General features: G+C 42.3%; 1 protein-coding gene and 1 pseudogene across 3 annotated transcripts in view; one reads left to right on the plus strand and one right to left on the minus strand.

Annotated features, from left to right (window-relative positions):
* The window catches only part of LOC308470661 (cytochrome c pseudogene), a 351,629-nt pseudogene that overhangs the window by 315,430 nt on the left and 22,487 nt on the right, over window positions 1-13,712 (plus strand). The gene's annotated exons all lie outside the window — the stretch shown is intronic.
* The window catches only part of RPTOR (regulatory associated protein of MTOR complex 1), a 313,545-nt gene that overhangs the window by 116,408 nt on the left and 183,425 nt on the right, over window positions 1-13,712 (minus strand). For both annotated transcript variants that reach the window (XM_080993602.1, XM_080993601.1), the window contains exon 10: window positions 1,080-1,155. In XM_080993602.1, the coding sequence (XP_080849728.1) occupies window positions 1,080-1,155 (76 nt within the window). The remainder of the gene's footprint in view (window positions 1-1,079; window positions 1,156-13,712) is intronic.

Consider the following 13,712-nt stretch of genomic DNA (forward strand, 5'->3'; position numbering starts at 1 on the left):
AGATATCCAAAAACATACATACCATTCAATCTTCTCTGTACCCAAGTTAATCTACCAGTTTTAAGTGCTGGTTAGCTCTAAGAAGCCAAATGTGACAAGCTGCTAGCAAGTCTAGTTCTTGGTTTGTTTGTTTTTCCTTTGTAGGGAAAGAGCATCATCACAACATAAATTTCTGCAAACCACTGTGGCTTCAGGTGCATTTCTAGCCCTGAGAAACTACCATAAGCAAGAGAAAGTGTTTATTCTGCTCCGGGACTGGGAGAACAAAAAATTGTGGCAGGTGGGGGAAGAAAGGGTCACACTGATCATTATGTCAGCACAAGTATTTCTGCTTGTCAGATGGAACAATCTCTCCTCTCCTGCCCCTGAATGCTGTACTGGAGGTTCTCCTGATCTTGAGCAGATTTGTGGGACATTGTGGGGGTCCGCAGGGGGCAGGGAGATTATTTTTTTTTTGGGGGGGGAGTCCTGTTGCACTAGTGGAAGTCCTTGCACAGGCTTCTACTAGTGTACTAGGTTAGCTGAATCCAGCCCAAAACAGTGGTGGCAGAGGGATTGCATTTAGCCTCTTATGATGAAAGTCACATTAAACAAAGTTACAGTAACTAGTCATTATGGACCTTAACCCTCTATTCCCCATGTCTTTCGGTAACTAAACCTAAGTACATGGAACTGAAATAATTCCACACACTTCTTCTCATTAACCCTGCCTTTCCTACCCTCCTCTGTTGTCTTCTGTATGAAGAATTTCAGACTGTAACGTCTTGTTCTTTTATACTATAAAAGTAGGAACTATTCCTCCCTTGAAAGCATAGCCAGTTTTCTAATTCTTAAGAAACAATGTACAAAGATTATTTAAATTAGACTAGACTCTGTATTAGCTATGCAATCAGAACTGACTCCTCAAATGTTGAGCAGCTCCAATCCTCCATTAATCAATAACTTTGACTAGAACTATTTGCATTTGCTGGGAAACATCTTTGGGTGTAAGAAGTCAAGAAGGAATATGAGGTTTGAAGCACTAGCTGATTCCTATGGAAGGGCCCATGTATGTTTCAAGAGAAAAATCAGTAACTCACCCTGAATGCAGTTCCTTCCTCTATAATGGTGGGCAACTGAGAAAGGCAGATATCCACAGCGAGGTCCCAAGCTTGCCTAAGGAAAGATAACATGACAACATTAGAAGTCTGACGTAAGTGATTGTATGAAAACGTGTGTGGAACCAGAGTAGCAAATTGTATTTGAAGGCGGTGGCCTTCAACAAACCTTAGTTTGGTATTTACTTACTTGCTTCCAATGTATTTATACCCTGCAGTTCTACCCTAAAGGGCTTTCTAGATCAGCAAACAATTTAAAACCAAATAATTTGTAAACTGCATTAGAACATTAACATTATTGAAAATCCCATGTCAGTAAGGTATCACCCATGTATCACCCATCTCAAACAGGTAATGGAAATATAACAAGACTGGAGTCAGATGATTCTCTCTGGGGAAGAAAATCTAAAGATTGGGTGTCTCTATTGAAAATGCCCTTTACCACCTGCGTAACCTCAGAAAGTAGTGGGGGGGGGGGAGAGAGAGAGAGCCTGCAAATATGATCTTAGGAGCTGAGTAGGTTTGTGTGGCAGTAAATGGTCTTTTCAGGAAGTTCCAACAAAACTAATGGAGGTTGATTCTCTTCCCATATGTACCAACCCTGCGATTATCATTTCCACAAGAGCTCCCGCGAGTAGCAACACAGAAGCGTGATTTTTCTACCGTGGCTCCTTGCTTGTGGAATGCTGTCCCCAGAAAGCCTCGCCCGGCACATTCAATAATATCATTAAGTGCCAGGCAAAAACATTTGTCTTCTCCCAGGCCTTGGCTAATTAAAGAATCTATGTCATTTTAAACTGTGTGTGGGTGTACAGTGGTACCTCGGGTTACATACACTTTAGGTTACATACGCTTCAGGTTACAGACTCCGCTAACCCAGAAACAGTACTTTGGGTTAAGAACTTTGCTTCAGGATGAGAACAGAAATCGTGCAGCGGCGGCACAGCGGCAGCGGGATGCCCCATTAGCTAAAGTGGTACCTCAGGTTAAGAACAGTTTCAGGTTAAGAACGGACCTCCAGAACGAATTAAGTTCTTAACCCGAGGTACCACTGTATGTCATATATTTTGTGTTTCTATATTGTAAACCACCCTGTGATCCTCTCATAAAGGGCAGTATGGACTTCTACACTAATCGAAAGCCCCTTACAGCTCCAGAAATAAATTTTGTATTGGGAGATATACCCTGTGGCTGGTTAGAGATACACCAGATTATACATGTTCTGAATACCCAAATATAAGGACTCAAGCATTATGCAGCTTAAACAGTTTTGAGCAACTGCTTATCTCAACCCACCCATCGGGAAAGGGAATCAATCATCTCCCAACTATATAAAATCCTCACACAATTGGCTCCCCTTCCCCTCACTTCATTAAGACTAAATGGGGAAAAGATTGTGGAGAAGAATTAAAGGAACAACTCAGGGAACACATTTGGAACAAACTATGATTTGAATCCATCTCAATTAGAACTTGAGAAAAAGCTATAAATGCTGGTACATGTGCCTAGCCATATTATATAAAATTAATCATAACACATCCAACTTTTGCTGGTAGGGATGCAATTTACCTGGCTCTCTAGTATATATGTGGTGGTTTTGCTCCCAAATTATTCCCTTTAGGGAAAAAGTTTTCAAACAATCAAACAATATAGCCAGACCCAAAATTAGCCCTACTTTCTTATTTTACTCCTCACATTTAAAAAAAAAAAACCAATAAAGACCTCATCCTCCATTTATTAATTGCAGTTAGATTAGCGATTGGGGGGAAAACCCCTGGAAAACTTTAAATGCAAATCTTTTCAAAGCCTGGCTTTCACAAGTATGGAACATTGTGCTTAAGGACAAATTAACCACTTCACAAAAGAATTACACTGGTCAACAACAAATTTGTTGTCTGCATTTTTTCAGCTGATTTAGGATGAATCTGATGCGCTGAATCCAAAAATCACATTGGTTTTGCTCAATCAGGTCAAGTTTTTGAGCTATGGCCACATGTCTTTTTTTACGTTTTTGTTCACATGTACGCTTGTGTGGAGCATTTTAGAAGAAGTTGGTGGGGGTAAAATGCCTTGTCAAATAATTGTTTTGATTGGAAATGATTATTTTAATGACAAGAAGTATTCAGGTCCAATAGTTCTGGGTGATTATGTCAAAAAGGGATCAGTTTGAAGTCATAAAACCTCAAAATCTTCCATAAATTGGTCCAGCAAAGCATAAAGTTGGGGGATCAAAACTAAGTTAATGGGGCAGCCGCCCACGAAGTATCCTGATCTTCAATCAGCACGTCGTCCTGTAGCTCATTGTGATGAAATTTCGGTGCCTATCTTCGGAGAACTTCCTGACATTAGTGACGAAGATGCCTCCAGTGTTGAAGGACATGAAGAAGAAGAAGTGGTTCTTGAAGATGATGCTCTACATCAATTTTCCCAAAAGGAGTTGAATGATCCAGTTCGCGACTTCAGCTTGTCAAAGGACTCTGCCGAACTGTTGGCATCCAGATTGAAGGGAAAAAACCTCCTCTCTGACAGTGCTCACATCAGTGTCTTGCGCAACAGGCATCAAGAGTACCTCCGTTTTTTCTCGGAAGAGAAGGACTTGGTGTACTGTGCAGATATCGCACAGCTTCTGCTCAAGCTTGGAGTGCCACAGTATGAACCCAAAGATTGGAGACTGTTCATTGACAGCAGCAAGCGATCACTGAAATGTGTTCTGCTACACAACGGCAACCAGTTTGCCTCTATACCCCTGGCTCACTCGAGTACACTGAAGGAGAACTATGAAGCGGTGAAGTATGTGCTGGAGAAAATTGGTTATGATCAGCATAAGCGGTTTATTTGTGTTGACCTGAAGATGGTGAACTTTTTGTTGGGACAACAGTCTGGCTTCACCAAGTACCCATGTTTTCTGTGCATGTGGGATAGTAGGGACGGTGCTCAGCATTACATGAAGGAGGACTGGCCTGTGCGGGAGGAATTGGTGCCTTGCAAAGAAAGGAACGTCATCAACGACCCTCTGGTGGACAGAGACAGAATACTCTTCCCACCGCTGCACATGAAGCTCGGCTTAATCAAGCAGTTCACCAAGGCTCTGGACAAGGATGGTGACTGCTTCATTTACTTGTGCCAGGCTTTTCCAGGATTGACCATGGAGAAGTTGAAAGCTGGCATCTTTGACGGTCCTCAGATCCGTCAGCTCATCAGAGATCCAGAGTTCGGAAACTCAGTGAACGAAGTGGAACTGGAAGCGTGGAAGGCATTTGTTCTGGTAGTGAAGAACTTTCTTGGCAACAATAAGACCAGAAACTACGCAGAACTTGTCAACAACATGCTGACTGCTTTCAGAAACCTGGGTTGCAACATGAGCGTCAAGATGCACTACCTATTTTCACATATGGACCGGTTTCCTGAGAACCTGGGTTCAATGAGTGACGAGCAGGGGGAGAGATTCCATCAGGACATGAAAGAGATGGAGACCAGGTATCAGGGTCGCTGGGACGCAGTCATGATGGCTGACTACTGTTGGACTCTGAAGAGAGACCTCCGTGCTGCTGAGCATTCCAGGAGTTCCAAGAAACAGAAGTTCAAGCCCTGAAGTTTGAAAAATGGTGAAGCAACATGCAATTTACGTGTACTTACCTTTATCAATGCCCACCATTCAGTTTACAGAAAACCTGACCTGATGGAGAGAAACGGATGCCATTTCCTGATTCAGCAGTGCAAAAATACCCTAAATCAGTTGTAGAAATCTAGACAACATTCAAAAAGTAAAAAATTGTTGCCCAGTGTTATCGATCGGAGAGGCAAAAGACTCACAACTTCTTCATGACATGGTATCCTTTTATTGACTTTGTCAAGACAATCAAACATGGTTTTCACCCTCCATTGACTCGTGGAACTTTATGGAGAGACACTTTCATCTTATTGCCTTTCTTGGAATGTTTAAAATTACAACCATCAGCTGCTATTTTTCTTTATTTTCTGTACAACTACTAAGCTCTGTTTTCCTTGTATGGCTGTGTTTCGTTACTTGATACTAAGAATCAATTCAAAAACAAAAATAAGAATCAGTAGACCTAAAGATGGACCTTTTGAAAGCTCTACTCAGATGCATAGGGGATATTCAATTAATTTCTTTATGCTAGTGCAACAGGATTCTCCTCTCTCCTTCCCTCGTCTTCACTGTCCCCAGAGGATTGGAGAAACCTCTGGAATCCAGAGTGGCTGTTGCAACCCAGTCAGATGGGCAAGGTACAAATAATAAAGTTGTTGTTGTTATTATTATTATTATATTTAAGGGGCATGTGGGGGGTGAGAGAAGGTGAGAGAACAGTAACTGAGAGAGCGGTTGCTGAACAGCTTGGCAGGTTTCTGGAGGAAACATCTGCTTTAGATCCATTTCAGTCCGGTTTCTGTCCAGGTTTTGGGACTGAGACGGCTCTGGTCGCCCTAACAGATGATCTCCGTAAACAACTGGATTGAGGCGGGTCGGGACTGCTGATTCTTCTAGATTTGTCAGCAGCCTTTGATATGGTCGGTCATGATCTTCTGGACCACCGCCTCGCCGATGTGGAGATACAGGGCATAGCCCGTAAATGGCTGTGCTCTTTTATCTCTGGTCGGGGACAGAGGGTAGCGCTAGGGAGGGAGATGTCGCTGCACCACTCCTTGGTGTGTGGAGTGCTGCAGGGCGCAATCCTCTCCCCAATGCTTTTTAACATCTTTATGTGCCCCCTTGCCCAGAATGTCCGGAGCTTTGGGCTGGGTTGTCACCAATATGCTGATGACACTCAGCTCTATCTGCTGATGGATGGCCACACCGACTCAGCACCAGACACACTGACCAGATGCTTGGAGGCTGTGGCTGGATGGTTTTGTGGGAGCCGATTGAAACTAAATCCTTTGAAGATAGAGGTCCTCTGGATGAGTCGGGATGGCATGAGGATGAGGGACCAACTCCCTTCTCTTGCGGAGGCCCAATTAGTGCCAGTGCCTTCTGTTAAAAGTTTGGGTGTAATCCTTCTCAAATATTGCATTTAATTGGAAATATTCTAACCAATTCACCCCCCTTTCTTTTAATTCTTCAAACTTCTTCACTGTTGGGCAATCATTTATCTCTTCTACAAGTTCCCTATATCTGTTAGCCAACTGTCTTTCATATTATTTCTATGCATGGCTGATGATTCTATAGGCAATAGCCACCAGGGAGTTTTGGCTGTTACTTTTGTTTTGTTTCTTTCCCAAACCTCGAATAGGGCCTTTCTTGCCAAATGATTAGTGAAGCCTCTATGTGCTTTTATTTTATCATGACCCAGGTAACCATGCCACCCAAAAACTTTGTCCCAGCCCTCCAGGTCTAGGATTTCCGTATCTGTCAATAACATCCAATCTTTCAGCCATGTCATGCATGCAGCCTCAAAATACAGCTTGAGGTCTGGGACTGCAAACCCACCCCTTTCTCTGGGCTCCATCAATACTTTAAACCTTACTCTTGGCTTCTTACCTTGCCAAATAAATTTAGAAAGATTGGGTCAGGGCCTTTTCAGTGATGGCTCCGACCTGGTGGAATGCTCTGTCCCATGAGACTAGGGACCTACAGGATTTAACCTCCTTTCGTCAGGCCTGTAAGACAGAGCTATTCCACCTGGCCTTTAATTTGAATTCAGCCTGATCTTTTATTTCCCTTCCCTTCCCTCCCACTTCCCTTTTATGAAGATTACCCGCTCTGGGACCCCACAGCTAATTCTCCCCTGGCCTCCTTGCTGGCCCAAGTAGGACTAATTCAGCCAGCTAGCCCTGGTGACTATCTAATGCTTATTGGATGGAGTTCCCCCAAATTGATTTTTGAACTTTGAATTTTATTGTTATTCATGTTTTTATACTGTATTTTATACTGCTTCTATGTTGTATTACAATTAAGTGTTTTACATTTGTTGTTAGCCGCCCTGAGCCCAGTTTTCTGAACCAGGAAGGGTGGGGTATAAATAAAAAAATATTATTTATTATTATATCCTTGTGCTGGTGAAATGTTCAGGATAGTTGAATGCAACCCTTCATATTTCTTATGTAAGGCTTCTTAAAAGACACCCATTCAAATATGGTCCAAAGCTGCAATCCTAACTTCACTTACCTGGGGGTAAGCTCAAATGAATTAAATAGGACTTACTTGAGTAGGAATGGCTAGGATTAACAGAGTGAGCCTTAAATAGATCTGCAATGTAGTTCACAAGTTTCTTACAAAAATAAAATGAAAAGGCTGAAAGTCTTTCTGGAGAGAAGTGAACAGAATTCCTTCAGCACTTTGAAAGAAGGACCATAGTTAAGCAGCCTGCTCTGCATACAGAAGGTCCCACGTTCAATTTCCGACATCTCCAGGTAGGGCTGGGAATGCTCCCTGTCTGAAATCCTGGTGAATGACTGCCTGTCAGTGTAGACAATATTGAGCTTGATGGGCGCATGGACTGACTCAGTAAAAGGCACATGCAATGACTGCATAGGGTGAAGGGAAAGGGAAAGTAGTGCAAAATCATGGCACAGCATTAACAGGTCTGAACATGTTCTGTGTCACTGGAGACAGTCTGACTCGGAGTGTCTTGACATTGTCTCTGAGACACAGAGCATGCAGGAAGCTAGTAATACCTACCCTCTGTCAAGCAGCGCTTCACCTCTCTCTTCAATCAATGCATTCTGTATTCAGCTGCCCCTGTGCTGAAACTGCTGTATTTTAATTCAGATGCCTTTCAAACACCTTCTCAAGTGTTGGCCACAAAGAGATAAAAATTGGTAATCTCCAACAAGCAGGCAAACTACAATAGTTTAGGAAGCATTGCATGAATAGTCTGATGCACAGTTAATCTCTTGAGGGGGGAAACGTTTATCCCACACTTGTTAAAAGCCTACTAGCTTGACCAATTTGCACAATATTTTAAATTGCACATTGGTTTAATTGCCTATTTTAATTTGTGTTATATCAAGCAACTGAACTGGGTGGAGAATGAGGAAAGCAATATAAACATGGTTTTTAAAATTATTATTGCTTCCCATGAGGCATCCTGAAACAATTTACAGTTACATATTTTAAAGCAGTTTAAACAACTGCTTATATAATTTTGTAAAAAGAAAACAATAATATAAAAACAGCTTAAAACATATACATAAGATCAATTCAATTCCAAGACAGATACCAACTGGGACAACATTGTTGAAAGAGGAACATCTTTAGCAGATGCCAAAAAGAAAACAGAAACGGTGCCTGTCTGATATGCAATGGAAGAGAGTTCCAAAGGGTTGGTGTCGCCACACTAAAGGCCACATTGCGACACTGTGCAGAACTGAATTTTGGGTTGAATGATATCTGCAGGATGCCCTCTCTTGCAGAGTGTAGTGATCAGTTGGGTATAAAAGGGATGAGATATTTTAGGTATCCTAGTCCCAAGCTGTGTAGGACTTTGTACACCAATGTCATCACCTTGAACCTAGCCTGGTAGCTAATTCTCAGTCAGTGTAATTCTTTCAGCAGCAGCATAATAGGATGGTGATAGTCTGCTGCAGTGAGCAGTTGAGCTGCAACATTTTGCACCAGCTGCAGCTTCTGAGTTAGCCTCAAGGGCAGCCCCTCATAAGAGTGCATGGGGATAATCCAATCTGGACGTTACCAGCACCTGGACAAAAGTGGTCAGGCTATCCTGATCCAGAAGCGTCTGCAGCTGTCTTGCCAACCCAAAAAGGCACTCCTAGCCCCTGAGGTCACCTGGGCCTCTAGCAACAGGCTGTGAACTTGCTCCTTCGGGGGAGTACAACCCCATCCAAAGCAGGCAATTGACCAGTTATCTGGACTCAGAATCCACCCACCCACAGCACCTCTGCCTTCCCAGTTTACTGGGCGTCATCTTGTCCACCACAGAGTCCAGGCAGTGGTCCAAGGCTTGCACAGCCTCTCCTGATTTAGATAAACTAGGTTGGGTATCATCAGCATATGATGACACCTCACTCCAAATCTCCTAATGTCCACTCCTGAAGTCTTCATATGTAGATACTAAACAACATTGGGGACAAGATGGCACTTGATAGCACAACTGTCAGGGAGCTAAGAGGTTAATCACACAATATTGTTATCTGAAACTGACCCTGGAGATAGGAACAGAACTACTCTAAAGCGGTGCCCCTAATACCCATCTCAGGAGGCTATCATGGTAAATGGTATCAAAAACCCACTGAAAGATCAAGTCAACTAACCAGGTTGCTCTTCCCTTTGATAAAGGTCATCCACATGTGATAAAGGCCTATTTACTCCCATAACCAGGTGTGAACCCTGATAGGCATGGACTAAGATAATCTGTTTCATCTAAAAATATTGTAACTGTCATGGCACAACTGTCTCAAGCACCTTTCCAAGAAAGGTAGTATTTGCGCTATTACTAAGCCCTATTTTCTAAATATCTTTTATTTGTTTTTTTTAAAAAAATGATATTTATTACTTTTTCAAAATTTCCAACACAGCACTACAAACAAAGAGAGAAAAAAAGAAAAAAAGAACAAATCAAGCAAAAACAAACGAAAACAATTTAAAAACACCTCAAACATTTTCAATATCTTATATTTCATTCACTTATTTCCAGCGACTTCCTCACACCTCCCTTTTTGTATTCCACTTCTATTATTTGTTTCAGCAATTCCTTTCCATCTTACTCTATTTTCTGTTCTATAATTATCTTAACACATTCTTGCCATACTTTTCCTTTAATTTTCTATTAATCTATTTATACTTAATTCCTTATGACATTTCTACTAAAGCCATGTAATTTCAATCCAACATTTTTCTAACATTCCTTAATTTTACAATATTTCTATAAATAGTCTTTAAATTTTTTCCAATCTTCTTCCACCGACTCTTCACCCTGGTCTCGGGTCTTGCCAGTCATTTCCGCCAATTCCCTATAGTCCATCAACTTCGTCTGCCATTGTCCAACACTTCAGTGTTTTCAAGAAGCAACCATTCTCTCAACCAGCAAAAGGCAGATGGTTCACAACAAAGTTTAAAGGTCTGGCAGGGCAGGTCCACCTCCTTCTTTAGCATCCATCAATATCTTAAGCTTAACTCGAGGCTTCCTGCCCTGCCAAACAACTCTAAGAGCATCCCTCTGCCACCTCCTGAGACCCTCCATCCCATCCAGAGCTTGCAATGTTTGAAGCAAAAGCAACATCCCCAGCAACACAGCAGCCCTCATCCCCACCACAATAACTCGGCCCAACAGTAACAACTTCTGATTTGTCCATATTTCCAAATCCCCCTTCTCTTCAATCCAACATCCTTCACAGTTGTCCTTAAGCAGATTCACATTTTTGGCGGTCATACTAACCCCCAAATATCTCTCTTTCTCAACCAATGTTAGTCCTGTCGCCTCCTGAAACTCTGTCAGGCTTTCCTTTTCCAATTTGGATAGGGCTCTGGTCCTCAAATTCATCCGTTCTTCTTTAAGTTCAATCATAACAAATGTCAGCTTATGTTCATCAAGTTGTCTTTGTATGGATGGGACTCTCCTCTCCAGTTGTATTACTTTAAGTTCAGCAGCAAGGGTTTTTTCCCTGACTTCATCTGCAGTTTGCCGTATCAGAGTAGATTCCTGTATCAGTTTCTGGGTGGTTTCTGAATTGGTATTCACCTTTTGTCCCAAATTATTTAAACTTTCTACAATTAAATCAGTTTCAATATTTGCAACATCCAATTTCACATTTATCGCATCTGTTTTCTTATGGAGTTGTTCCAGCGAATCGTTTATTTTCAATAATGCAGCCACTAAGGCCTCCTCTGTCGACATCCCGTCTGTTTTTTCCTTTCCGTTTGCCATAACACTTAAGAGATTCAAGGTCAATTCCAAAGTCTCACACTTTTCTTATCTTGCAGCTGGAAATTCCCCTAGCCCAGCTCCTATAAAGTAGCCAATTTCAAAAGCTTCCACTAGGGGAAAACAGGTTGTATTTGTATCGGTCAATATGTCCTCTTTTAAACACAGTTTCAATAATCCGAAGTTAGTTTCAATTTTCAGTTACTTTCCTCCTTTTTTAAAAAACAACTGGAAACAGTAGAAACAATGTATTTCTCTTATTTAGCTAGCTGTCAATGAACGTTCTAAACGCTGTCAATGAACATTCCAAAAAAAAAATCAAAAAAAAATCAGTCTTACTAGCAGCCCGTTTCCAGGGTCAGAGCGGCGGTGTTTTAAGCCTCTTCACTCTCTCCCACAGGCATACTCAATCCGCAACTTCCCCCTCTCTTCTCCTGCCTCCAAGAGGGGGTTTAATGTTCTTTACTGTTGGAAATTTGATCTTTTACAAAAGACCTTCCAGGACTCCAGCTTGCAACTTCGTTGCCTCAGTCTATTTACAAAAAGGGAAGGCGGACTTCCTGTTTTGAACCTCCCCGTTACGATACCAAATTAAACTTTTAAAGATCCAATTCTTCCGTTTCAGCTCTACTCACGGGTAATTACTTTAAAGTCAAATTGTCCACAGGAAAAGGTCAGCGCTCTCCGGCAACAGCTATGCGGCTTTGCTCCGTGGAAGAAGCAGACGATTCGATGCACCGCGCCGCTCACCCCATGTCGCTCCGGAGCCCAAAAAACCGGGGTTCCCCGCGAGTGGGGAGGCGCAAAAGGTGCCCGCCGAATCCCACGTTCACAGGCTTCTCCCGCCTGTGATTTTAACGGGTCTCCGCCTTCGCCGTGGCGGCCAGACCCAGATTTCCACGGAGCAGATTCCTCCCGGTCAGAGGAATTCTGCCATTGCTGGAGGCGCCTCCCCCGGAAGTCCTAAATATCTTTTATTTGAATCACTTTCTCTTCCAAATACTCTCTGCTGCAATAAGAGAAAATAAAGAACTCTCGCTTTTTCTGATTTTCTAAATATTTCGGATGCTTCCTCTCTACACAGCCACAGTAACGTTAAGAAACACTGTTCAGTAGCACTGACCGAAGAAAACAAAATGGCAAAATATGTTTGCTCTGTATTAGGTTTCTGAACAGATTTAAGTCTACATGCTTCCGTAAAAGGTACAATGAAAGCTGATATACTAGGATATATTGATTTTGAACTTAACCTCAGTTCTGCTTCACACGTTACAGATCAATTCACCAAACACCACGGAACTAGTGCTGATATGCCCAGGAGCCCCATCAAAATTCTGGAGAGGGTGCACCTCCACAGGCACATACCTCCACATGTGGTGGGAATGTCCCAAAATCCAACTCTTCTGGACATCAGTCATACAAGACATATGCAAAATAACTGAGTGAGTATTAGAAGTCACCCCAGAACTGGCCCTACTGAACATCTTCCAAGATAATAACGCTCACTCACATTACAAAGAGCTAATAACCCACCTACTCTCAGCAGCCAGAAACATCATAGTCAGACACTGGAGAGACCTGTCAGGAGTAAAGATGGACCAATGGTATCAAATAGTATGGGAAACAGCCTTACTAGAAAAACTAACCAATAAACTGAAACTGACACGGGGACAAATAGAAGAAGACGCTTTCACGCCAGTATGGTTACCCTTTATCATGTACATAGCCCAACAAGACAACAACAAGAATCCACCGACAGCATATGAATCAATATAGCTAATCTGACCCCCAACCCCCCCTCCCCCCCACATAAACAAATCTCACTACAGCCAACCAAAGACAATCAACCACACCCTAGGCCAAGCACTCTCACTACCAAGGAAATAAAACAAGCAAATAGAAAGAGAACCTGCACAAGTGACACTGACACAAAACCCCACCCATACACTAAGTAGAAGAATAGAAGCATTGCCACCCAACCCCATGCACCATCCCCCTCTTTCCCCTTCATTTCTTTCCAACCTAATACAGTGGTACCTTGGCTTACAAACACTTCGGGTTACAGACTCCACTAACCCAGAAGTAGTACCTTGAGTTAAGAACTTTGCCCCAGGATGAGAACAGCAGGAGGCCCCATTAGCTAAAGTGGTACCTCAGGTTAAGAACAGTTTCAGCTTAAGAACGGACCTCTGGAACGAATTACGTTCGTAACCAGAGGTACCACTGTACTGCATGCCACACTAATGTCTCAAACTGATCTGTAGAAAACACAGCTTGAAAAAAGAGACAACGCACGTATTTTTGTAAACTAAGAAATCTTTAATAAAAATATTAAAGATTCACATGAGTTCCTGCTGGGCTAGCACAACACTGAGCCTAGGAAAATGCCAAGCTAACATAGGAATGGGAGACCACATGGTCTAGCTGATGTGCAACAATGTCAGTTGTTGTGACAACTGATCCACGTACTTGCCAGGGTTCTACTCCTATAAATAAAGGTGTCGTCATGAACCAAAGTTCCTCATGTAGATTTAAAGAACAGGTTGGTACTTTTATGGGTGTCCCTTCTTATAAAAACTCACCAATTTTTAAATGCTTGCATAGTGCATATGCCCCTCTGAATCTCAGGCAAACTTTTAATTAAACCAACAGACATAAAGTGCACAACTCAAATAGAAAGTTTACAACTCTATGATTCTATGAAAATGCTAACTACAAATGCATTGAAACAGTTCTGCCAGTACACCAGACAAGTATTTATATTCACTGAAGC

This window comes from Podarcis pityusensis (assembly GCF_964106645.2).
Source record: "Podarcis pityusensis genome assembly, chromosome: 2".
Lineage (NCBI taxonomy): Eukaryota > Metazoa > Chordata > Lepidosauria > Squamata > Lacertidae > Podarcis > Podarcis pityusensis.